Source organism: Halyomorpha halys, unplaced genomic scaffold, assembly GCF_000696795.3.
Source record: "Halyomorpha halys isolate HHAL.00 unplaced genomic scaffold, Hhal_1.1 Scaffold203.1, whole genome shotgun sequence".
NCBI lineage: Eukaryota > Metazoa > Arthropoda > Insecta > Hemiptera > Pentatomidae > Halyomorpha > Halyomorpha halys.
The window spans coordinates 175,032-202,398 of NW_027108332.1; the positions used below are offsets into that span (position 1 = coordinate 175,032).

The following is a 27,367-nucleotide window of genomic DNA, read 5'->3' on the forward strand; positions in this document are numbered from 1 at the left end:
ACCATGACCACATCAAACCGTTCCAATTGCAGGGAGGAGGTAGCTATAGCCAGACTGAGAATAGGTCATACGAATTTAACTCATGCATACCTGATCAATAAGCAACCACCGCCAAAATGTCAATACTGCAACAGTGTCCTTATAGTCAGTCACATATTTGAAGAATGTCATTTCTATTACATGAACTTACGTAGATCGGGAGTGGGACCGAGTGTTTCGAATGCCCTGAATGATGACCAAAAAAACATAGAAATGGTTTTAATTTTCTTAAAAAGGAATAATCTTTTGAATAAGATTTAAACCCAAAAGTTTGTCATATGTATTAAAAAAATTCTAAAATAAGTAATTATTCGAACTTATTTAGCAATTAAAGAATTTCAAATCTTGAAATAGAATTATAAAGTGAGAAACGTGAGCGTTTATGACCTCAGGGTTTTACCGCTCAAAAGCCCCAACCAACAACAACAAGCCTGGTCAGTTTTTTCGGACCTTCTTTCTTCCGTCCATATCTCCCATATTAAATCATATATTTCTTCTCACAAATCACTGTCACCATATTTCATCACCTCTGGAATCATCTCGTCAAGATCTATTTAATTATGTAGATAATTTCTTCCTAAGAAGCTTCCAATTTATGTGCACCATCCTGCGCCTTACCCAAGATCTAATAATTGCCATATTTTGTTCATTTAGATTGAAGCTTTCTTCAGATATTTGTTTCGCTGGTTCTTGTATTTAGACTAAAATACTAATTCACTAAAATATACTGGAACGAGAATGTTGTTTGAACTTTGTTTTTATATCTATATAGTACCAAATAACAATAACTGTTCATAAGTAACTATCTAATGGCCAAGAGGTTGTGAAATATCACTTGGTGCCTACCAGGATCCTAATGGAAGTTGCTGAAGAGGCCAGTAACGAACAATTATGAAATTTCAAATTGTACCATACACAACAGTCCCATACTTTGTTACACTACGGTTTCATAGAATCCTGATATCATCAGGTCCAGCAATTGCTAGTTCAAGCTGCCTTTAAAAAAGAAATCTATTGGATCCCATCCAGAAGTACTGCAAATGTTTCAATCAGTCTGATTCATCAGTGTTGATTTCCAAATTGACATTAGTAATATGGTGAAGAAGAAAACCAATCATAGTAAATTTAATTGTACAGATTAATTTTTAATTTAACTTTTCACGTGTTTCGTGTGATGATGATTTCTTTTATATAATAATTCCATATATCTTATACAATTTTATACCTCGTTTACTATGTTATTTTTGTCATGATTTCTGTAGTAAAATGTTAAATTTTTACGTATTATCCTATAAACTGTTTCTATCGACCTCAGCAACACTAAAACATTTAAAACGGCCATAATATAATTTTGACTCCTGAAATTGGAAATTTTCCCCCAGAGTGCCACTAAGATGATGTCTATGTCACTAAGGAGATATCTTAACACTCTTAGCCACCTTGGTTTCTGATTAGGATGTTAAATTAAATATGGAAACTTATGAAGAGTTTATTTCATTTTTCTTTCTTTAGTATTTTGGTACCTCCTAAAGACAGTTTCTGGATCCATCCCTAGCTATATTCCACAACAATGAAAGACTGAATTTATGCGTGTACACTTATCCACTTGTCACCAAAGCATTGAAAATTGTTTAAATGAGATTTGGTTGTTCTAATGTAATGTTTTCATTACATTCATTTTGACGAGTACTTGTTGCTCTTTGCTTTTATTTAGTAACATTTCTTCAATATAGCCAACCATGTTTATTTAGTAAGAAATTGATGATTTATTGTAATCGTCATATTATAATTCAGAAAAATTTAAAATTATTTTTCTAGTCTGGTTTAAATATTAAACAATTTTGTCGATCTTATATTGATAAAATATGTCTGATAAAAATCAAGCATCACCTCAACCAATTGTTAAAATTGGCCACTATATTCTAGGGCAAACTTTAGGTGTTGGAACTTTTGGAAAAGTCAAAAGTAAGATTAAAAATTCTTTTTGTTTATTCGCTTTGGGTAAAAAATATATAAATGATGATCTTATTACACACTAATGCATTTCAGAGCTGTTGCATTATAATAATAAATTTAATATTTAAATTATTAATTGTTCTTTTTTAGGACCAGTATCAAAATCACATTACTGAAGATCTATTTATACCTATTAATCCCCCCTTTTTTTTGGACATTTATCTAATTAAAATACTTGAGAAATAATTTTGTTGTATTTACATCATTAGCCTTTTACCAGCCTGATCCACCTCATAATATGGTTGGTCTTTTGTCTTTCTCATTTACTGTTAGCAGTTCCTTTATTTTTTTTTCTTAACATATTTTGGTATGTCATATTGTCTTTTTTTACTTTTATAGTATTCTTGATTGTGTGGAGATGCCCGTTTAGATAGTTTCAAGCAAGGTGCTCCACCCATCTTGAGCTACTTGCATTTACATTTTTTAGATGATTAAGGGGTTTCTTTAATATTAGATTTACTGAAATTGAATTTCGCATTTTGTATTGATTAAATGAAATAAATGAAAATTGTTATTTGCGTATAAATGTTGGAAATTTCATGTTTAGTAGTGTTTCTTAATGATGGTGCTCTCGACTATATTTATTGGCCATAATTATGTTGTATACTTTTTGGAAGCTGGAGACATTGATGTTGAAATGGCTTGCCTAGATACCAACAACATTAAGATATTAGAGCTACTTCCCTAGCTAGATTTATATGCTATTTCCCAAAGCAGTCCCTTGTTATACTCATTTCCATCTTGCCATAAATTATCTTTAACCTGTGCAATCAGGATTTTTTGAAAAGATGTGAAATATACAATAACTAAACTGAAAAGTATTCTCAGAATTTTTAGATATGACCAGAGTCTCTTACTACATCTTGGACCAACAGGAAGTATAATTAGTAACATAAAAATAAAATTTAAAGAAATAATTCTGTTTAAAACCTCTTGAAAAAAATTGTGTTGTGATGATTAAAGGAGACTCAATCAACCTTGCTTTCAATGGAGATGAAAATTTATCCAATCTGTTTAGATGGACAACCTATTAAGTACTTGGGATACCCATTATTGGTTGTGCCAATAATCTTTGAGGAGTGAGTGGCTTACGTTATAAATTATAATCTCAATAATTTAATGATCTCTAAGAATATGAGTTCCTAGATCTTAGCATTTTAGCCTAGGCCATAAGTATTAGGCACCATGAAAAATATTTCATTTCATTCGATAAAATAATCCTACGTTTATTTCTGCTTCTGAAGCATCTAATGGCAACAAAAATGGATTATTTTTCATCTTCTAACTTGAAGCAAAGATTTCTTTCCCTTGCCAGTTTAATTCCTCTTCCTTTGAGAGGCAGAGGTGCTGTTGCTTGTAATTGGTTTTATGCAAGTCCCATGCTTATAGTTTACTTTCAATGTTTCTGGCAGCAGTAGTACTGGTCTCTTTCCACCTTTAGTATCCATCTTATCATTTTTGAGGGAAAGCTTGGCTCACCCTCTGTACCCCCATTTTATCGCTGGACCTTTTCCATGACCTGGAATTTTTCCAATTCTTATAATGCTACATTGCATTTTTCTTGATTGTTTTCTACTTTCTCTCGAGCCTCCTCAATCCCTTCTTTGTTCAAGGCGTGAGCAGCTGCCATTGATCCAAAAAAACAGTGGCATAGTTTTGAGGCCCCCTAGCTCAAAAATGAAAAGTTGTATGAAACTGAAATCACATATTTATGGGATTTATATGTCTGGAATGTTACATAATCTTTTTTTGATGAAATTGGTTGGCCTGAAGTGCCCCTTTACACATTTTTTTTCAAAAATGGCTCTAACAATTTTCATTAAACTATGTATATCAATGTACAATCAAGTAATTTCTAATATTAGCTAGGTTATATTCTCATTGAAATAGTTTAACTGGAATAATTGTTAACTAATCATAACATTAGAAACTGGACAGAATATTAGCAAGGAGAAATCTTAAACTTAACAGGCTGGATCTGGTTAAAGATATTAACCCTAAAATGTATGTCCAAAATATTCAACCAAAAGCTTCCGTGATATATACATTGCAGAAAATGGCAGATTAATGAAAAATGTACTAGAATGGATCTCATACAGAGAAAAAATAAATCAAAGATTTAACTGGTCCCTTGAAATTGAAGAATAGTTTTCCAACAGATCTGGAATTACACAGATATTCTAACTTATAAGTTATTTAATAACACTAAGAGCATAGTATATATCCCTTTTTCTATTTTTAAGTTTATCAATGTTATTCCATGAAATCTTACATTGCTGGTTTTGGAAAAATGTATTGAGTGATGATAAAATAGTGATTTTTTATAAAATAAAAAACAACATTTCTATTAATTAGTGAATTTAAACTTAGATTTTTTTTTTTTTTTTCCGGCCAAGACTCCCATTGGAGTCCTATACTGCCTTAGATCTTGTGTTTCATTATAAGAAGCATCTGTGTTAAAACTATATTTTTTAAGTGAATGGAATATGGTCCAGGTGCGGTAAAAAAAAACTCAAATAGTAGATAATTATACTATTTTATTGAGCCAACGTTTCGCCCCATGTTGCAGGGCTTCGTCAGGGCTAAAAAAGATACAAACATTATAGTTACAAAAAGGAAAAAAAGAAAAAATATAAGTGTAAAATAACAGGGGTATAAAATGTAAAAAAGTAAGATATAATAAGAAAAATTAAAGGTTGTAAATAATAAATGAAAAGGGTAATAGTAACAGATAGATAAGAGAAGAAATATTAAAGAAAGTACAAATAAAGAGAGAAAAAAAAAAAAAATACAAATCAAATGATGAGACAGAATCCATACCTGTTTTGATGGCAGTCAAAAACAAAGTGATGGTTGGTATTGGGAGGAGTGTGGACGGCAGTTATGCCACAATAACAAATAATTTGTAAAGTAAACATAGTAAAAAAGTATTTAAATTAGGTGAACTATAAATGGTAATATACATAATAGGGGGAGAAGAAATATTTAAAAAAAAAACAGATAGAAAAACAAAGGAAAAGTAAAGTTTAAAATAATGGGATACAATGTGTGTAAATAATTAAGAAACAAAATATACCAAATGAGCGGGGATACAGAAAAGTGTAAAATATAATAGAAAATTAATAATAAAGTAATTAATACAGTACACAGCAGTTGAGAAGGGTTGAGGACAGGAGGGATTGGAGTAACACGGTTAATGTAAGAATCAAGTAATTTGTTAGTAATTTTCGGAGGGAAATTGTTGTTAAATAGGATCTGTTTAATACGTTGTATGTTGGTCTGGTGGTATTGAGGGTCAGAAAGAGAAAAGGATCGGTGGATAAGGTTCTTAGCAACATTAATAATTTGGTGATAAGGGTGTTGAGAAAAATAGTTGAGGAGTCTACCAGAATAATGGTATACCAATTAGTGGGTAGGGAGCCATCGGAATTTCTGATAATAAGTAGGTCAAGAAAAGGGATATTTTTTAATCCTTCTTGATATCCTATATTTTTTAATGAATTTTCTCTGGTAATGATGTTACTTCACTAGCTTTTTAATATTAATTATACCAAGATTTTTGTTCTTATTTATTTTTAGTAAGTAATAAAAATAAAAATATTTTTGTTTTCAGTTGGTGAGCACCAGCTTACGAAACATAAGGTAGCAGTTAAAATTTTAAACAGACAAAAAATAAAAAGTTTAGATGTTGTTGGTAAAATTCGTCGTGAGATTCAAAATCTTAAGCTTTTTAGACACCCACATATTATTAAATTGTAAGTATAAAATTCTTTATCTCATTAAAAAATTCAAAAAATATTAATTAAAAAAATCTTTATCTCTGTAAAAATTGAACATTAAGTTGTTTGTTTCACAGGATTAATTTTAAGTGATGAAATAGATATTCTAACATGATGAATATTATTTATTAAATTTCCAGGTATCAGGTTATTAGTACTCCGTCAGACATTTTTATGATAATGGAATATGTCTCTGGTGGAGAACTTTTTGATTACATAGTTAAACATGGTAAAGTAAGTGTTAAATTGGTTCTTTATAGCTGTAAATAATGTGAGTTTATTCTTATAAAATGAATTTTCAGCTAAAGGAGTATGAGGCTAGACGATTTTTTCAACAAATCATATCTGGTGTGGATTATTGTCACCGTCATATGATAGTCCACAGAGATTTAAAACCTGAAAACCTTCTATTAGATCACAACCTTCATGTTAAAATAGCTGATTTTGGTTAGTATTGTTATTGTAGTTGACATATATATATATGTATATATATGTAAATATTTATAAAACAAATCAGTTTATTTAAATATTGATTAGAAATTTTTTTAGAAGATAGGGTTATTGGCTTAATCAATCTATTCATCCTTTTCATCTTCTTTTGGGTGCTGAGGTACCCTTAAAATGAGGTGATGGTTAATACTCCTTGGACTGCTCTAAAAATTTTTTTTTTAACTTTCAACTAATCCAATGTTTTTTAATATTAGTGATTTCCAATTCATATCAACATTGTCTCCTCCAAATATCCTAAAACATTAATGCCTTCTTTGTAATAAATTACTTCTCCAATTATTCCTTTCCATGAATATGTGAGGTGCCCACTTTTCATTTTATTATCTCCTTTTTTTGATTATATAGATTATAAAATCATTTTTGTGCTAAAACTCATTCTGTTGCTCATTAGTGATTTAATAAATATTTAATTTTATTTTAGTACCTCTATTAATATATTTAAAGTAATTTCGAACTAGACTGTTATTATCATGAGATTAGCTTAGATATTCCTCTTTTAGCATCATATAGACCTATTAATTTATCCTACTGAAAATGTGTAGGTATTTTTTATAGTTTTGTTTTATTCTAAAAATTATTTTACTGTTTTAGGGCTGTCCAATATGATGATGGATGGAGAATTCTTACGGACCAGCTGTGGCTCTCCTAATTATGCTGCACCAGAAGTTATTTCTGGCAAATTATATGCAGGCCCCGAAGTTGATATTTGGTCTTGTGGTGTAATTTTATATGCACTTCTATGTGGAACATTGCCATTTGATGATGAACATGTGCCAACTCTGTTCAGAAAAATTAAATGTGAGTTTTTTTCATATTTTATATTTTTGTTTTATGTCCTTATGATATTGTGAACTTATATCTAGTTATTCTATTCCACTTTCAGAATAGCTAAATAATTAATGTGTACTTTATAATATGGTGTTTTAATACCCTGTAAAATTAAAAAACAAATTCAGAATTATTTGAGTAAGCTGAATTTTTTTTATAAATGATCCTCATTTATGTTAATTGATCATTAATAATCATTGTTTCTCAACTGTTTCTTTATCAATAGCTTATAGTTAACTCCTCCTCCTTTTAGCATTTCTTTTTCTTATCTTTAAATCTAGTGTTTCTAATGATTAGATTCAGTTAATTATTTATCAGCTGAGTGGCAAGAATGTGATAGAAGTCATGTATTCATCTTCAGTTCTGATCCCACTCTTCCCAGTATACCTGGTCTCTGCTAGAAGTTGGATTTAAATCCTCTGCATTTAGAAAGTTCACAAATTAAAGCCTTGTAAAAAGGATACAAAAACAAACACATCATTTAATCGAAATACATTTTAAGTCGCTACAATTAAATATATGCACTTTCTTAAAAAAAATATGTTTTTTTTTTTACGTTGGTCAGTGGAAATTTTCAAAAGACTTGGATAAGCCCATACCTATCCATGTGTGGGATTTTTACCCACTAAAACTACTGCCCTACACCTGTTCATTCCTCTCCATGGGACCGCCGCTAGGCATTACTTCATGAAGGGAAATGGCTGAGTGCCGCCTCACTTTCTTCCTACAGTTTTCACGTTTCCATGCTAGTCACATCTTCTAGCCCTCTCTTCCTCTCTCAACCTCTTGAGGACGACTGTAGTGAATCTCTTCACTGCGTTCCAGTACTGGTCTGAGAGTAGCATATAGCTCACCACGTTTTCTGTTATGATGCGTCCTCCACAAACTCTCTCTTCTTTCCGCTGCAAAGCGAATGCAAGTGAAAAACATGTGCTCCGCAGTTTCCTCAACAGTCTGACATCTAGGGCATTCTGCAGTGTTGTCCAGTTTGAAGCGGTACTGGTAGGCTCTAAAGCATCCATGTCTGGTCAACAATTGGGTTACATAAAAATCCACCTCACCATGCTGGCGGCCATACCACATGCCCTCATCGGGTATTGACCTGCGAGTCCACCTCCGGAATCTGCTGCCTCCCAACGTTGCTGCTACTGGTCGATAGTTATTTTTCGCTCTTCCTCTCTGGAAACGTGTAAGCGTCATCCATAGTGCCTGCTTCTTTCATGAACAAGGAGTTCCACAGGCTGCATTCAGGCTATAACGCACACCGCTTCGTAGGAAACAGTTCAAAAAGCACTAACTGTCCTTAAAGAAACCCTGCGATAAACTGAAACCAATTTTCTCCTGTATGATTTGGTAACCATCGCTTCTTTCCAAATTGGGGCACATAACATAATGGAGGGAACAACAGTAGCAAGGAGCCTTCATGGATCGCTCTTTACGAAATCCGTATTGAGCCCACGAGAGGCCATTAACTCCCTCTGTGAACTCTTGTAGCCTGAGGGAAAGGATTTTCTCGAATGCCTTACCCATAATATCCAATAAACAAATTGGACGATAGGTTGATGGGTCTTCCAGTCTTCCCTTACTCTTTGGAATAAGTACGTGACACTGTCTCTTCCAAGGTTTCGGAATTGAGCCTTCCCGAATACAAGAACTGAAGAGATCAATGAAAAGATCTGGCCTTTTCCTGAGAGCCACCTTCAGAGCCATATTAGGAATTCCATCCAATCCTGGTGCCCTGCCATGTTGTAGGTCCAAGGCGATGTCCTCTATCTCTTCCTGCGTGATTTGTGGGAAATCCATTGTATATGTATTGTCTATACATTCAATAGTATTCGCCTGTTTAGGGAATAGTCCTCTGACAATACTGTCTACATTTGATCTCGTGGGAATCTGCATCATACCTTTACATAGTTTCTTAAGTGCTATTTTGTAAGGTCTACCCTATGGGTCTGCATCTACCTCATCACAGAGTTCTCTCTAGCACCATCATTTGCTTTCTTTTATGGCTTGTCGGAGGTTCCTTCTAGCTCTCTTGAACTCTTCTTGGAGCACAGAAAACTCAGGCAGATGTCTCGCTTGCTGGTAACGTCTTCTTGCTTGGTTGCAACACTGGCAAAGATCGTCAATAGTATCTGTCCACCAGTACACTGAGGAATGATGTTTGCAAGGCTTTGAATGGGTCATTGCTGCAACACAAACCCCAGATATAAAAGAGGTCAGCATACGCGCCTTTTCCTCGGCTGGCCCTTTCAATTCACATTCATCCTCTAGCATTAAAGTAAATGAAGTGTCATCAAAGTCTTCATGTTCCAGTCATTGGTTCTCCATCAACAACTTTTCTTTCTTGTAGGCGTATCCAGTGTAATCAATATAGCCTGGTAACCACTGTTTGTATAAAATCCACAAACCTTCCAAGTTGCGATCCGTTGCAGGCGACCACTTGCAAATGTCAAATTGATGATAGATGATTTTCCTGCTCTAGTGAACACATTTACATTTAGTTGTGTGAAAGCTTCCAGGAGAACTTTACTCTGCCGATTTGTTTTTCTACTTCCCCATTCCATTGCCCATGCGTTGAAATCACCAGCTATGATAGCTGGATTATGGCAACTAGCCTCTAAGACAATGTTATCCAAGATATTCGCAAAGTCTTCGATTGTGATACTGGGATAGGCATAACAGCTAAAGATATATACGTCGTTGATCTTCGCCCATACAAGTGTGATGTAGTATTCACTTCCTGGATAGCTTGGGAATTACAGGCCCAAATAGCAGCTTTATCGCTGACATCAGGTACCCACGAGTTACCATCCAGATTTTTATATTGTTCGTAGAGAATAGCGACGTCAATGTGCTGTTCCCGTATCGTTTGGTAAAGGAGATTCTGAGCAGCTTCGCAATGGTTCAAATTCAACTGGAGTATCCTCATCTACGATGTTGTTGGGTGCGTCATGGTTTTCAATGCTGAACGGAAAGCTGGACACTTACTACTTCTACTGGGATGATCAGCATCTCCATTTCCCGCACATAATGCACATTGAGGTTTCTGGTCACAATCACTAGCTTTGTGACCTGCTTTACCACAGTTTCGACATAAGGAGGTTCTATCCTTTCCAACACAATTCCGAGCTATGTGTCCATATTCCCAGCAACGGAAAAACTTTGGAACTCTGAGTCTTTCACGTATATGGCTAACCACCAATCCTACTCAGACCTTTCCCTGAGCCATAATCCTCCTAGCCTGGAGAACCAGAAGTGAAATTGTGGTCACCTATAAAACCATTGTAAAGCCAGTGGTTATGAATGGGTATGAAACAAGGCCTTTTACAAGAAAAGTGGAATGGATGCTCAACTTCTAGATGAGAAACGTATTAAGAAGAAGGAAGGAATGAGGAACTAATGGAGCTGTTTAGGGAACCCAGCATTGTGGCATTAGTGAAAAAAACTCGAATAAAATGAATAGTACACATAGAGAGGATGTCTGATCAAAGGATACCCAAGAAGATGCTATATGGGAAACTAGAAGGAAAATGAAAATGAGAAATTATAAAAAATTATCAATAAAATAAATTAGTTTAATTAGACCTTCATTTTCTCTAATAAATCAGTCTCATAATAGCTCAGCACGTCATAGGAGGCGGTACTGGCAGAGGTATTTGATTTACCCCATAAGATATTAGTAAAAGATGGTGTGGTCATTATTATGGCCCAGCAACCTAATTTATTCCCTACTTAGGGTCTGCTACTCATTTTACTACTGAATAGATCTATGATACATAAAACTAGATAAAGGAAGCTTAAGTTTTTCTATTATCAAATTGTTTATTTCAGAAACAAAAATGTATTATTAGTTGTAATCATTTACAGCTTCTGGAAAGGATAGGAATTGGTATTAATTAAAAATATTGTTGTAATTCCACAGATTTTCCTGTCCTTATCTTCTTGTTAATGCCAATAGATGAGAATCCAGTACTGCCTGTCTGGGCAGATATCTTTGTTAAACTAATCCACGTTTTTATTACATATATAATATATATATGTTTATGAATATTTTTTTTTTCAGCTGGAATTTTTCCTATCCCTGATTATTTAAATAAAAGTGTAGTAACGCTTCTGTGTCACATGCTTCAGATAGATCCTATGAAGAGAGCTACTATAGAAGACATTAAGTAAGCAAAGTTTTTGTTATGATTAATTAATTAATTTATTACTTATTAGAAGAGTGTAAGGTTTATCCTCACCAATCTGATCCTACATACATTTTTTTAAAAAATTGACATAAAACCAGTTATACAATGGACCCTGGAAGCTGAGAAAACAAAATCATAGAAAATACTTTTTCTTTGCCATTTTGTATGAATCTTTTCATTATATAATTTTCTGTACAGTCCACCAATAATATACCAGTGACATTTTCAAAAAGGATTTAGTGTCTGGCATTCAAGTGAAGGCATTGAACCCTATACATTATTATTATTTTTTTTTGTATTGTTTGCAATCTGAGGGGCCTGAAACGTTTCTTACAACCAGGAACCCTTTATTGCATGTTTATAGTTCTAGAAAACCAATTGTGAGATATTTTTTGGAACCATCTTATCATATATGTAATTTACATCAGTACAAAATTTAGGCCCTGAAGGAGCATATAAAGGAGAGAGAATGGTCTGGTCAAAGAATGTGCTGCCGTCTTCACCTTACGTCTTGTTCTGGATTTCTATGAGGTTGTGGTGGTGTAACTTTAACCGTTCCAGAGGTTCTTCCAAGGAAGGTGTAATTGGTGGTGTAGGACCTGAAGATGGGGGATATTCCAGAAACGTTGTTGATTATATGAAATAAATTATTACTATTAAACATGGAAGATTTGTGTCATTCACCAAATTCAATTTAATTTAAGAAACTCTTCCAGTAGAAGATCATTAATTTAATATTATTTAATTTTTATTTTTAATTGCCCCTCCCCCTGTCTTATTTATTACTATTACCCTTTCTCAATTTTACATGCTTACAGTAATTTTAATTCTATTTATTTTTGTATCTAAACATTTCTTTATCTGTAAGATTTTTTTTTATTATTCAGGTTTAATTAGTTAGATCTAAGCCCTTGATTTATACTTTAGAGCAAACTTAACTTGTAGGTCTGTTATTACAATGGTTATTCAAAAAAATTTTTTTAGGAAGCATGACTGGTTCCAAAGAGATTTGCCAGCATATTTGTTTCCTTCACCTGTAGAACAGGATTCCTCTGTGATAGATACTGATGCAGTTCAAGAAGTCTGTGAGGTAATAATAATAAGATCCTATAATATAATTATATAAATTCCTATTAGGAGTTTTGATATCAAACCTTAACAATTCTAGGTTTTTATGTACATATACTCTACACAAAGTTGAGTATCAAACTCTGTTGAAATCATTATAACTGTTTGATGATTGATCACTATGATAGGAAACTCCAGAACATTAATAAATTGGTTTAGGGATCAATCTAGGTAGATGATTATTAAAATAAATTAATGTTTACATAATCAAACCTCTGGAACTCTACACTTTTCCTTGTCACCTCATCAAATGGCCTATCAACAATGTTTCAATTACCAGAATCACTTCAAAAAATCCTTCTCAGTCTCTCTCCATTAATTTCTAACATAGATCTATTTTATTATAATAATAAAAGTAGTTAACCAATTTGAAATGTCAAATACTAATTTATTTCACTTTCAGCACTGATACCGATTATTTATTTATTTTTTTCATGTCTTAAAAGTGCAAAAATCACTTTTCACTTATGTTGCTACATAACGATTTTTTTTTTTTAAAACTTGTTCAATTTGTTTCCACTATTTTTCTCCTCCTTATTATTATATTAAAAAAGTCTATTCCAGATTTATTTTATAAAATGATAATGCAAATTATCACCTATTTATTATTATTAAAAAATATTAACAGGATGAGATGCACATTACTTTTAATTCCTAAAACTTTCCTTATATACTTTTTATTTATTGATAGATATTACAATCTGCCACACAGTTGTGGGCAATAGGTAATAGTGATGAATGATCTCATACATACTAGAATAAAATAAAATAAATAAATGAATAAAAAAAACTAAAAAACTAAAAAAAAAACTCTTAAAATATATACAAACAAAAGAATAAATAAAATGAACATAATCAATCTGTATGAAGAATAAATAAATAAAATAATATAGTCTCTAGTCACATTTACACTCTAATATACAATATTTACACAATCGACCTGAGGATCCCTGAGCTCACTCTATCCCCCATGTATGAGGGGTAGAGCAGAGCTTAAAAGATCCCAGCGCATCCCTCTCGCCGCATCACTGGTAGTGAGTCAGTGGAGGTTCCTTATATTTCCTTAGAAAATAATGGAGGTGTATTGTTGCCTTTTGCCTATTGGAAAAATCAAAATCACAAAGTTCAAGTTATTACTATGGACCTCCAGTATTTTTTATGAAAATTTATCAAAATACTAAATAAGGTGGCAGGTGGAGAGTAAAATTTTAAAAGTTTGGCTTTAGAAGACTATTAATAATTAATAATTGAATTTTAAAGATAGAGAGTTCAAACTTTATCATTAAATATGTCATAAAATTACTCTTTACCAAACTATCTTAGGAAGATTATGACTGAGGTGGAGATCCCTAGGAAGTTAGTAAGGCTGCAAAAAGTGTGTACAAATGATTCGAAATACATAATCGTGATGCAAGGAGAAGTGACTGATAAATTAAGCCCTTGAAAAAGTGATTAGAAGAATATCACGTGAAAATGGTAGGGTGCACCTTAGGATGAAACATAAAATCTTAGCATACATGGATATAATTGTGGTCCTAGGAAGTAACCAAGATGACATGGAAAGACTCATAAAAACTTTAATAAGAAAAGCAGAGGAAATCCGCTAGCAATTAAATGAAGATAAAACAAAGTATGATTGTAAACTGAAAATTCCACCTTAATGACGTGGTCTGCATGGATGGAAAATTGTTTCTGAAAGTAGACAGTTTCAAACACCTCAGCTTGACAATATACCTCAATAAATGATCAACTGACTAGGATGGACCAACGTATAACAAGCTCAAATTGTCTTCTCTCTGTCAAGAATACTGAATCCTGAAAAATATCTAAAAATGTGAAGCTAAGGGTGTACAATTTTATGATAAAGCCAGCTCTGCTATACAGCTGTGTGACCTGGGCTCTAACAAGACCTTAGAATGCAGAATCGAGAGATTTGAAAGGAAAATCCTTCATACAATTACAGGAGCAATCTGGGATCAGAGCTTTAACATGTGGAGGAGAAGAACTAACAGTGAATTGCTTGTTAGTCAATATCTCATGATATGAAGGCTAGAAGATTGAAATGGATGGGACATGTACCTTGCAGCAATCAATCAGGATGCCTCTACACAACAATGAATGTCATTATAGTTGGTTAGAGACCATGTGGGAGGCTAACAACCACGTGGGTAGACAGAATCAACAAAAATGCAAAAGAGCTACATGAAGCAAACATGGAAAGCAGTAGTCTAAGGCAGGCAGACATTGAGGAGGCTGGTTCAGGCAACCAGAAAAAAAAATTTGTTTTTGTCATCATCAGTGTCAGAGGGTTAAAAATAAAAGTTTTAAATATGACTATTTATGCATTTAAAAATTTGTAAATTACTAAGATGCCATTATATGGATGATTCAATCATCTATATGACATCTTGTAACCAATTCAGTTTCTCCAGTTTTTCAAGATTCTGATGTATGTCATTTTAAAATCCAGGGTAATTTGGTTTCTTAACCAGAGGTATATTGGACTAAAATGATTCAGAAAATATTTGTTTTAGAAATTTGGAGTTAAGGAGTATGAGGTCCATAATGCCCTTTTATCTGGTGATCCTCATGACCAATTAGGGATTGCATATCACCTTATAATTGATAATAAAAGAATTGCTGATGAAGCTGCAAAAGCTGAATTAAAAGATTTCTATGTAGCAAGTAGCCCTCCTCCTGTTATGTTTAACCCAAGTGAATCAGCTCCAAGTCCTGTTAGACCACATCCGGAAAGACTAGCAAGTAAGAAATTTTATTAAATCATTTTTATCAAAGATCATTAATCTTTATTTAGTTTTATCTTTGTCTCTAGCTTTAATTAACTCAGAATTTATAGAAACTATAGATTTGTCATGTCTTAATTCTAAATATACATACATACATTATACATGTATGTATGTATATTTATTTTCCACAGAGAAGTGGAAAATAAAATGTATACATAGGTATAATTTTTCCACTTCTTTTATCACTTTATTTTATTAATTCCTTTCTGTAAAATTATTTAGTTTATGTCATTCTACTTATATTTTATTTTTTATTTTCTATATTCATTGGTTGTTACCTTGTTCTGTTCTTAGCCCTGATGAAGGTTAGAAATTCTAGCCGAAACGTTGGCACAATTAAATAAGTTACATCAACTTATTTGTGTTTTATTTTGACCGCACCCCCAACCATCTTCTCCTTGTATACATACATACATATATTTGTATATGTATATATATATATATACATTAATATATATTTTCAATAATATCTGCTAACAATATATAGTTAATATATTGGTCAACATGATTTGTTTTAGTAAAAAAGGTATTCTATTTTATTCGGAAATCTTGTCTTAATATTTTACATTTTACTTTTTTCTTATTGTGGTTTATTTTTTTAAAAATTGATATTAACTTTTTATAATGAGAAAGAAATATACTGAACAAATGAAAAAAAAAAAAATTTGAGAAAACAAATTTTTAGTCAATTAATGTAAACATTCTAAAAAGTTAAATACAAAATTTCTATTTGAATTACTCAACCTATACTATTACTTTAGTTCACGTTGCCATACTAATCATAGCTGGATTATTTCATGTTTCCCAGAATGAATTGGGAACATATTCTTTTACAAAATCCTGTTAAATAAGATATTTTTGCAAGTAGTGTATATAATATATGGTCTTCAAATATGCATACTTTCTCAATACCTTAATTTTAATTTTAGAGACCAGGCAATCACTTCTTTATTCTAGTAACTACTTATGAGACTAAATGGACCTCTATCCAGACTTGAGCTCTGTTATACCCCTGCCATCATGTTATTTATGTTGTTTTAAGCTTCTGGGCTCAGTTATGCTTTCTTTATTATCTGTGTTTTTGTGTCACTTATTAATTAAGTTAATATTTGTTATGTTATATGATATTCTTGTACAAGTAAATTGTGTAAGTTGGAACATCTTTACTCAAAATTGTTCAATAATCTTTTTTCAGCTAATTGTCCTCATTCTTAATTTTATAAGAATTGTGTTTCTTTTTTGTTTTCTTTTTATATACCAATATTTATTTTAATTAATTTGTTTTTATCAAATTTAAGAATTGTTGATGTTAATATATTTTTTTTAGGTGCCATTAGGGAAAGGACTTTAACAAAAGAGGGAGGAGGTAAAGACACATCTGATGCAGGACCTAATACACCTGTTAAACGGGCTAAATGGCATTTAGGTAATCTTTAATTCATATATAGGCTATAATATAATTATTAATTTTTGCAAGCACAATATTGGTTATTGTATTTTTGTTAATTATATGAATATTCATGAATGCTACATTGACAGTTTGATTCTAAAGAGTTAAAAAAACAAAAACCTGTATTCCTACATATCTATGGAGGATCTTGAGCTCAGTACTTGATGAGGGAGTACTGTTTCTTGTTTCTGTATATTTATTACCGCTAGATGATTAGCCCCTGGTTATTATGTCACAACATCATTTTATTGAGTCCTAGATTCCTCCAATTTAATATTGAAATTTTTCCTATTTAATTAGTCAGACATTTGTGCAGTTATGAATAAAGTTATAATTTCTTACAGAGACATAAGTTGGAATGATGACAACCCATATTTCTCTATAAAAACGAAATCATAAAAACATTACTGTCGTAACAATGAATATTGGCCATAGTAGTGCTTGGCTTTGGCTTAGACAATTTAAAAAATCAAATTTCATTTAATGACAGGTCAAAAGTAAAGAAAATATCAGAAAATTTTTTTGGTTTATGTTTTACAGTTTTTGTTTTGTACAGTTATAGTAGTAGGGCTGATTTTCAACAAAACAGATATTGTAGAATATTGGGATTGTAAGAAATTGGTATTTCAAGTGGTTTTGATAGATTGATGAAAACAGAAATTGTTTCGAAGTTGGAAACTATGGTGGGGACAGGGACTTTATTCCACCGAATTTTTCCTAGCTGTGAGGAAAATGTAAATTTAAAAGGAAAAGTTATAAATATGTAAAAGAACAGGAAATGTTATAGGAAGGCAATATGTAATCATATTCTCATGAATTTTATTGGGGTTAGTCCTGACTTGAAAAAAATCTTCAGAGGAAAAATTTAGACAATAAAAATTTTCGAGTTAAAAGAAGTTAATGGAATTCTGTGAGAATACCACAATAATGGAAGTGGATTGGCAAAATAGGAATTTAGTTTACCAGAAGCAATAATAAGTATAGGCTTTGGAGTTAGCAAAAGACAATTTTTTTGAGGATTTTTCATGTGTGTTTAGGATCTGTGGTAAGGAATTATGAAAAAAATGTGCCTTGGCACAGCATAAGGAAGATCGGATAAAGTTTCATACGGACTTCAAAGAGGAGTATTCACCAGAAGTTTTAATGCATCTAAAATGTCTTCTGGTAACATATCTTCTCCTCATCTGGTCTCTGATTGCTGGATTAATTCTGAGATCAGAGGAAGGTTGGATGTAGAGGTCTTAAGGAGCTTAACTATTATGCAGCAATAGCGTGCCACCTGCAATAGGCTCATTCCTCAAATGAATTTTCTCATAGTGTGTGCCATAGTGCTCTCACATGCTGATATCCTGAATAATTGAAAGTAAACTGAAACAGGGTAACTGCCACATTGGACAGTTGATAGGCAATGGGCCAGTTTTGCTGAAGAGCCTCTCATTGGTAGCAGATTAAACCTAAACCTCTGTAACTCCTTGGAGCGTACAACATCACTATGAAGGTGTTTACCGGGAATAATGGACTTGACACTCCTGGGATCATTGTGTCAATACCATAATAATAATATATTGTTGTATAATTTTTTCCCAATGAACAAAATACACATGTAGTCCAATAATGAAAAGATTTTGTAATTGTGATTATGTTGCTAATGGATTTTGTTTTATTCTTGATGCATAAAACCTCAAATTTTGAGAGGGAGAAGTGTCAATTCTTTTTTTATACTCTGGTATGCTGACTACACAGTGATTAAATATCTCAGTGCCTTTTAATTGTTTTCCCCCTCTATCGTTCTACAGACCAACTTTGCTTCCTCAGTGAAGCTTCACCAGGTGGTTTACTTATGTAGTTGCTTTCCAATTTCGATTATTGAGCTAGGTCAGAGTATGCATCTTTAGCAGTAACCACTTCTTCCCACCTGAGTTTTTGTCTGTCTCTTCTTCTGGAGTAGTCCAGTTTCCCCTCTAGTTGCCTGGTCATTATTCTGATGATATGGCTGGTGCCCATGTGAAATGGAAATAGTTTATGAGAAAATAAAGGGATAATACAGAATAAAACAATTAAATAAATTATGATGCACATGGAATTTTTATAATCTACCCTAGGATTTATTAAATTTTGAAGTATTAAACTTCAAATTTTTTATATACACTGAATTCTTGTTAGACCATAATTATGTTTCTTTTAGTGCTGTAGTTAAGGTTCTTTTTTCTTTTGTTTTCTGTGGCACTACTGACCAGTGTGGTCTTAAGCTTCCTCAATGAGCCTTCTTCAGATGGCTTAATCTTGTACAGCTGTTTTCCAATCTTGAATATTTAGCAAAGTTAGAGCTTCCTAAGCAAATGTGTCTTCTCACCTGAGTTTTGGTCTACCTCTCCTACTGGAGAGCTTTCCTTCCAGTAGCTTCTTAGGAATCTGGTCATCCCAACTTGTCCCAACTCGGCCTCCCTGAAGATCTCGTACAGCCTTCTATAAAGGAAATAAATAAAAGTAACATATTCGGCTAAAAACAGCATTAGATTTTTATCTTTTCCTAAAACAAATTACCCACAAACTTAGGTTAGAACCATGAATTTGTACATACATATTTTATTACTTTTGTCCATTTTAGAGAACTGAAAAGGGTTGATGGGGACTAAAATTGGTGTCCGCATCAGTATTGGAGGGGTTCAATTACATTAAAATTGTACTGTGCTGGTCAGAACCTTAATAAGTGGACCGTTGGTAGGGGAGGAAGTTTGCTTTAACTTTAACTGCCTCATGACTGCAGTGGTGCCAGTTTGAATCTGGTTGTCAAATTTTATTTTTGTAGCGATTCCACAAAATAAAAACTTGATCTCCCACCAAGGTTAGAATAGTTTGGTTACCTCTAGATAACCCTCGCCCCTCCCCGAGTAATAAAAAAAAAAAACCTTAATTGGTTTCACAGTACTAACATTATTAAAATATATGGTCTGTTTATAGGGTTGGGCTGTTTGCAGCTGAGTGGGTTGAGGCGTAGGTCTTAGTAAACTCTTCTGGAGGGTCAACTTTTATTTTGTAGTGGTCCCACGAAAATATAAAACTTGACTCCCACCATGGTTAGAATAAGGTTGTACCCTGTAGATGATACCTCCCCCCCCCCCTCTTTGTCAGAAATAACCAGGAAGAGGGTTTAAATAAAAAAAAAATTCTGTTTTATAGGGTTATTTGTTAAAAGGAAACCATTAAAATATATATTTAAGGAGCTTGGATTTTGTTAAAGGAAAACGTTTTTTTCACAATCATATTAGATATTTAATTATTTCAGGTATAAGGTCTCAGAGCAAACCAACTGATATTATGAATGAAGTTTATCGTGCTATGAAAGCTCTAGATTTTGTATGTATATAAATAATTATTTTTTAACTTATTCCCCAAAATTAAGTACCTATTATATTTCATTTTTATTCATATTTCATTTAATGTCTTACTGAATTCCTTTTTGATATGCTTTAGGAATGGAAAGTGATAAACCCATACCATGTTCGAGTTAGACTAAAGAAGGTTAATAGTGATACTGAATATACTAAGATGTCACTTCAACTATATCAAGTTGATTATAAAAGTTATTTATTGGATTTCAAAAGTCTAAGTAGTGAAGAAGACCCTCAGCCTATTGGTAATCATTAAAAATTGTCTAATGAATATACAAAATGATTGCATTTTATTAATATCATCCATCAGATGGAAAATTATATTAATAAATAAAAGTTTTCGCTTGATATTACATCATTTCTATTTATCTCTTATTTCCTCTTTAAATGATATGATAAAGGGACACCAGAAAAAAAGAAATAAAAATTATGGTATCTTGTATCTTTTTTGTCTTCTTTAACAATTGGATGGAACCATTTTATAGAGTTTTTCGCAATAGTTGGTTTCATGTAATTCTGTATACTATTTTCTTTTCCTTAAATCTATTGTAATATCTTTTATTGGAAGTTAGTTTAATTTTAATGCATATAGTCAACATAGGTTATATGTATTACTACAGCTTTTAAATATTTATTTTTAGTATAATTTTTTTTATCTGTTGTATCAGTTTCAAAACCTGCTCAATCTATTTTCAAAAATTTACAAGGCACCAATAACATATGATCATGGCCTATTTGATGCTGGTCAAGCCACAAGTTTGAACCCATTTTTATTCTGGATTAAGATACTTTTGGTCAATGCGGCTTTGCTAAGGGATGTATTTCATTGAGGACTGGTGAGAAACAAAATAAAAATGTTTTGTGAAAAAAGTGAATTGAAACTAATTGTGTTATGTGTTTTATTCTCAATTCAACTCCAACTTTAAATTGTATTACCTAATTTTCTGACAGGATTTCTAAAGCACTCGAGCTGTTCCATAACTGCTACATTCATGGTTAAACTTCTCTTCCAAAAAAAATTCTTTTAGACCTCTATATAATTACCCATTTTTAACTTCTCATTTTACACACTATTTAATCTCCTCCATCTGAAATTTATTCTCCCAAGTCTTGAAATTTCATGTATAGTATCCTGAACCAACTTATACATATACATATTGCACTTGTTAGTAAGTGTTTGAATTCTTTCAAATTAACCCCAAATTCATTCAACATTTCCTCATATCCCCCAATAGGGGAGTAACTATATTTTTGAAAAAAAACTAAATACATTAAGCATTTTTTTGCTTATATATGATCTTTTTTATTTTTATTAACATAAGCGAATGAGAAAACCATGAAAAAGAGCAATACTCTATATGACCTCTAACCAATGATTTGAAAGGATGGATTCTTAGAAATCTAGATAGAACATCCTATATTAATCTTTAAATTAGAAGTATCATGTATCAATTTTAGCTAAACAAATTTTACTCAAAATTTATGTTTCCTTGATGTTATATAAATTAAGTAAAAATTTATATAATTGAATTTCTTTTTTTTTATTCTAGATGGAGATATCATGACATATCAGCAGTCAACAGGTCATCAAACAATGGAATTTTTCGAAATGTGTGCTTCTCTCATTACCCAACTAGCTCGATAGTTTTCTAACCTATGTAAACCAACTCATAATTAAGTGATTAATGATAATAATTCTCTATGATTTTGACTCTAATATCATAATTTGTGAGGTCTAAATATATAAATATAGTATATTTTAAAAATACTACCTATAAATCCACACACTCGCGCGCGCGTAATGTAATCAATCATAATGTAAGCGTGAAATAGAAATTTTGTAAAATCAATTATTGCTAATACACACTAATAAATTGCTTTATTTAATTTAGTTTATAGAATTAACCTGTAAACCTGTCTCATTAGTGTTAATAACATGATTCTCACTGTACCCTTCTGGAATCGTATTCCAAAGCAGTTTTCAGATGTTGCTGAAGGGGCTCCTTGCTTGTTAATCATTAAGTTTTTTAAAACTAATGCTATAACTTACAATCAATTTATTTGTGGATAGAATGATGGCATTTATTAATTTTAAGTAAATCCCTTATTTGTGAAATCTTAAACCAACGCCCTATTTTTCTAAATTGATGATATGTCAGAGTGAATTATCTTCAATTCTCTATCTATGCTGATGTACGTCTTGTCATTATCAAGATGGGAACAAAAATGCAATTTCTCTTCCAAAATGAAAGTTATATCTATTAGAGTATGTCTTATAGATATGATCCACCTCTTTTGAAGGAATAATAAAACTAATCAATAACCCCTTCACTTTATGGAAATGAATCCTGTCTCTCTTTAGGACATGGGTCAAAGTAAAAGAAACATTCTCAGCAAAATTAGGGTTTTAGTTTGCGAAACCTTCTTATGAGTTCCTTGAAGTTGTTGCTAAAACCGGTCCTATATTGTTCAATGTGTTATCAAAATGAGTCATTATTACTGATAAGTTGTTATAAATGTGGTTGCTGTATCTGATTAAAAATACATTGCAAACGATTTAAGAATCACGGGTCCAAAAATAATTTTTTACTAAACTGATATGTTGTGTCTGATGTCGTTATAAACAATATCAACTTTATAAATACATATAATATAAAAATACAGAGTTCAAAAAATGAGTAGTCATGTTTAAATTGGTCTCTATTTTTCATTTTTTATGATAGTATTTCTTAAAGTGACAAAATTGGTTTTAAAATTATTATAGAACAGTTTGAACTCTCCTTTACTTTTACCAGGTTTTAGATCCTGTCTCATATTGTTAAATCTCAACTTTTAACAATATTTTTAACATTTCCCTGTTAAATTTTGGTGGTAGCCCTAAGATATTAAAAAAAAATAAATGTATGGTGATCATTCAACACATAAATTTTATTATTAAAAGAAAATAATTTACTGTATGATATATTTTAGTCATTCTTATTTCTTTCATTCACATGCAAACATACATTCCACTTGAATTCGGTTTCATTACCATTTCATACCAAAGACTTTTGACTAATCCTCTATAAGTATCTAGGATTACTAACTACATTAGCGCCAAAATTTATCTTTGATTTTTATTGTTTTTAATCATCCTTTCTCATCTAGAAATAGATCTATTGAAATTACATTTTATCCTTGTTTCATTTTTTCTTCTTTTGTAGTTAACTTATATACAAATGGATATAAAATGAAATGTTTAATGTCAGTATTAACTTAATTTTCTGTTATGTACATCTGTTTTGTTATAATACTTTAAATAAAAAATACCAGGTTTGTTAATCTCTGTGTATATAAAACTATTGGAAGGTTCTCTGTATTATATATTGACCAGTATTGGAGTAATATACTATCTCTATTTGGTCAGTCTATTTTAGGCTGGTGTTGTGAGATGTGCTATATAAGGTATTTGTATTTTCAGTCCTGATGATACCTGAATAGGCAAAATATTTATCTGGATAATTATTTACTGTTATATGAGAGATTTTAGGTTTTGTTTCGGAATCTTTCTATAATATTTTAACACTTATTTTCATATCTTTTTTGTATTCTATTTATTTTTTAATTGTCATTAATAATTTATGTATAATTTTATATCTGTATTTAATTATTCATATTACGCATTATTCTTCTTACATTAGTGCTATGTTCCACTCTAGACACTATCATCCTCAATAATCACTTTCCGTTGGAAATAAACCTCAGCCATTCCTCTTCAACTTCTGCTATCCAGTGCTTTTTTATTTTGATTACTTTCTTTTTCTTTAGAAGTAATTTTATGCTTGGTTTTTCCTTTATTTCTTTAAAGCTCAACCTTTTTTATTACTGATAACTTTCCATAAATGTTCCAAGAAAAGAATTTATTGCTAGTAGTGCTTTCACCAGAATCAGTTCCTATCCTTATCCTAACTGTTAGGCAAGATTGAATGGTATAAGGGAGAGTAGATCTGCTTGTCTCTTTTCTTTTTCTAGCATTCTTGACCTTTTATACAATTTAATCCGGTCTTTATTTTCTCAGGCTTTTTTTTAATCTGTGAAGATATGAAAAAGGTTCAAAGTAACATTCCTAATTCCTTAGCTTTTTCACAACACTTTTCTAGTATGTTCCTTATTCAAATACTATCCAATTTATTAAATTTCCTTCTAGAATTACTGCTTATATTGAAATATCATCCATGAATTCCTTTGGATTTATATTTGTTGATAATATCTTACTTTTTTTTTTATTTTGGAAGTTTGTTATCTCCTAGGTTTTTGTAGGTTACAGCTCATGAGGAACCAGTCTCAATCCTCTTTTTTTCTTTTCCAATGTGAAGATAACGGCTTATGGTTGATAGGTATGATCCCAGCCAGTGCTGAGTTCCATATTTGACATTCAGAATATTTCGACACACTAATAGGATCAGTATCCTACTTAGTGTGTCAAAATATTCTTATCTATTACTGAAGGAGTGCTGTCCCAAAACTGACTTTAAGCTCAAGTTGGTCTCTATATTTATAGATTGTTTAAACCAATGATGGTATTTTCACTAAGGAATTTTTCCCCTTTGACCCACAAAGTTCACAGGCTACTTACAATGGAAAAATACATCCCTACTTAAATTCATTTCTTTAAATAACCTGAATTTCATATTATACAGTTTTTATTTTTATAAAAAAATTTTCTTTTGAGGTTAAAGACTTCCAGTTTAATGAAATTTTTATTAAAATTATCACCACATGGTACAACGTTTCGGGACCACTGTCCCATATTCATGCATCTTAAACCTCATAATTTCTTCTTTCTTTTTTTTTTTAAACAAGACTAATCAGTAAGAGAGCATTGTACCTAAAAAACATTTCGGTAACTAACACAAGATGAATAAATGATTATATATACAAACAAAAAACTAAACATAAATCAATACTATCACTTTTTCTTTAACCAATTGTTATTATTACCTACATTTGTTTATCATGGTTTAATGATGATTCATCTAATTCATTTTTGTTTTATGTACATTTATTGTTGGGGGAAATAATTTTGTACCTTGCATATAACCTGAATTCATCTTTCTTTCTGTTGTAGTCATTACTGAATGATGTATTAGAATAATGAGGAAAGGGTATTAATTTTTATGATACTAAAGATTAATTTTATGATGCTGATGGAATCAATATTTTGTTAATTTCTTTTAAAAGTATGAAATCATTCGTCAGATTAATTGATTATTAATATTAAATTTTAATCAATTTTAGTATTAAAATAAAAACTATGCGTTTGTTTTGTCAAAAAGATTGTTAGAATAATTACATTCTTATTATACGAAGACTACAAAAATATTAAAGATTATAGAAGGAGGAATGTATTTCTCATAACAAAAAATTTCAAAATATTTCTTTTTTATTGAAAATTACTTCCAATTTTTTAATGACAATTTTTTTTATTTAAAAAAAATCAATAGTGCAATATATGTAATATTTATTAAATTATATTCTAAAAAATAACTATTAATTCCATTTCACCATAATCTATAGCCTTGGTTATAATATTAAAACATTAATTATTAATAATTGGAAATTGGTAATATTTAAAGTGATTTTAAACTTAATTTTTTGTTATATTTCTTTATTTTCCATTTCTTGTACATTCCTATTTCCAATTTTTTTTATAAAAAACAGATAGTTTTAATGTGTAAATCTTTTGTGTTTTAAAATAATATTTCATTGGGTTTGAGATAAAAGGGATCAATTGATATTGAAAAAAAATAGCACTTGATCACTTTTACCACTAATCCAAAAATTTGATGATATACTTTTACTTTCTGTGATGTAATACCTTTTATTTTTATTTATTAAAAGTTTATTCAAATCTATTTGTATTTTAGTTTTTAAAACATTTTTTTTTTTAATATTAGCTTTTAAGCCAGAAAATGGTTATCACATAATTCATCACAACAGTTATGCTATTTAGTATTAAGAAACATATAATGATAAATTAGTACAATGTCTAAATTTCTTTAACACTTTGGCCATGGGGGCTTCCCTGAAAAACCACTTTTTTGTTTGCTATTTTCATTCCTTTTAATTTAAATGAGCATTATATAGTGTATAAAATGAAATATTTAGCCAAATAAATTATAAATACCTATTTTTTAACCATGACTATTGTTATCACCCGTTTATGCCACTGAATCTATTTATGCTAATTATTTTTTGAATATGTAAAAAATATTATTGGAAGTGTGTAAAATAAAAGATCACATTAGTAAATAAATTTATGGACTTAAAAAAAGAAATTTGATAATAAAAAAATTTGAAGGAGTGTAAATATCCTTAAAGGCTGCAGAACCCAGAATGATCTTAGCTGGTGGAAGCTTGGACAGTACTAAACACGGTTTGAAACAATCAAAGGTGAAAGAGAGGTGCTATAGTTCTTCTAGTTCTAGTTCTATAAGATAGTTTATTGTCATACATGCTCCCAATTCACCACGGCTTGATGTTAATGTGCTGTAAAACACAGGCCAAAGTGTTAAAAGTTTTTATTACCTAGGGCCATGTATTATTTGAAATGATTGTTTCAGAATATGTATCATATTTTTATTTATTCTTTTACAAAGAGTATATTTAAATTCTTTTATAAATGTTTCATTAAATTTTAAACTTCCAACTAAATTTCTAAAAGAATTAAACATGTTAAACTTGTATTTTCTTCTGAAATTTACAATTTAAGTGATAAGAAGTTTTTTGTACTACCTATGTACTTCACTTTTTGTATTTTTTGTGTGTTGTCGTATCAAGATCTACAAACAAAAACAACATTCCAATTAACAAAAGGATAATTGTTATTTTCTAACCACATTAGCTAATGTTTTACTTTCATTTTTATGTGTATAAGTTTAATTAAAATTATACTTAATTCCTTAGAAAGTTTAATACTAATTATTTAATTCTTTAGAAGTTTGTGTGAAAAATAATTTCCTTAAATGTAAAAAAGTAAATATTATTGTATATGCCCTATATGTATAGTGATAGTGGGCTTTATGTGATGATGTATTTGGTGGGATTAGTTAGCATATTTTCTCATTATTGATTTGTGAAAACAGATTTCTTTGTTGCCAAAGTAATATGTTACTTTAAGATAATGATTCAGCATATTGTATAGTGACAATATTTAAAAAAAAATAAAACATATTATTTTAGTTAA

General features: G+C 30.9%; 1 protein-coding gene across 4 annotated transcripts; it reads left to right on the top strand.

Annotated features, from left to right (window-relative positions):
* Positions 1-1,753: 1,753 nt before the first annotated feature.
* Positions 1,754-27,367, top strand: LOC106679444 (5'-AMP-activated protein kinase catalytic subunit alpha-2). 4 transcript variants are annotated; one of them, XR_010843210.1, is made up of 13 exons: positions 1,754-2,004; positions 5,669-5,810; positions 5,975-6,068; positions 6,137-6,281; positions 6,936-7,142; positions 11,239-11,344; positions 12,350-12,455; positions 15,028-15,256; positions 16,628-16,726; positions 20,037-20,107; positions 20,225-20,387; positions 20,811-20,978; positions 21,693-27,367. XR_010843210.1 is itself a non-coding variant. In XM_014418620.2 (12 exons), the coding sequence occupies exons 1-12, from the start codon at positions 1,905-1,907 to the stop codon at positions 21,785-21,787; spliced, it is 1,557 nt and encodes a 518-aa protein (XP_014274106.1). In that variant the 5' UTR covers positions 1,754-1,904; the 3' UTR covers positions 21,788-27,367. The 4 variants fall into 4 exon arrangements, 2 of the variants coding, with proteins under 2 accessions (XP_014274106.1, XP_014274107.1); XM_014418620.2 differs by lacking the exon at positions 20,811-20,978; XM_014418621.3 differs by lacking the exons at positions 1,754-2,004; positions 20,811-20,978 and adding an exon at positions 2,130-3,134.

Excerpts from the sequence above, each read along its gene's own strand:
- LOC106679444 (XM_014418620.2), top strand. The coding sequence starts at position 1,905 with ATGTCTGATAAAAATCAAGCATCACCTCAACCAATTGTTAAAATTGGC. Across the intron at positions 7,143-11,238 it reads TCTGTTCAGAAAAATTAAAT|CTGGAATTTTTCCTATCCCT; the intron begins GTGAGTTTTTTT and ends TTTTTTTTTCAG. Across the intron at positions 11,345-12,349 it reads GCTACTATAGAAGACATTAA|GAAGCATGACTGGTTCCAAA; the intron begins GTAAGCAAAGTT and ends AAATTTTTTTAG.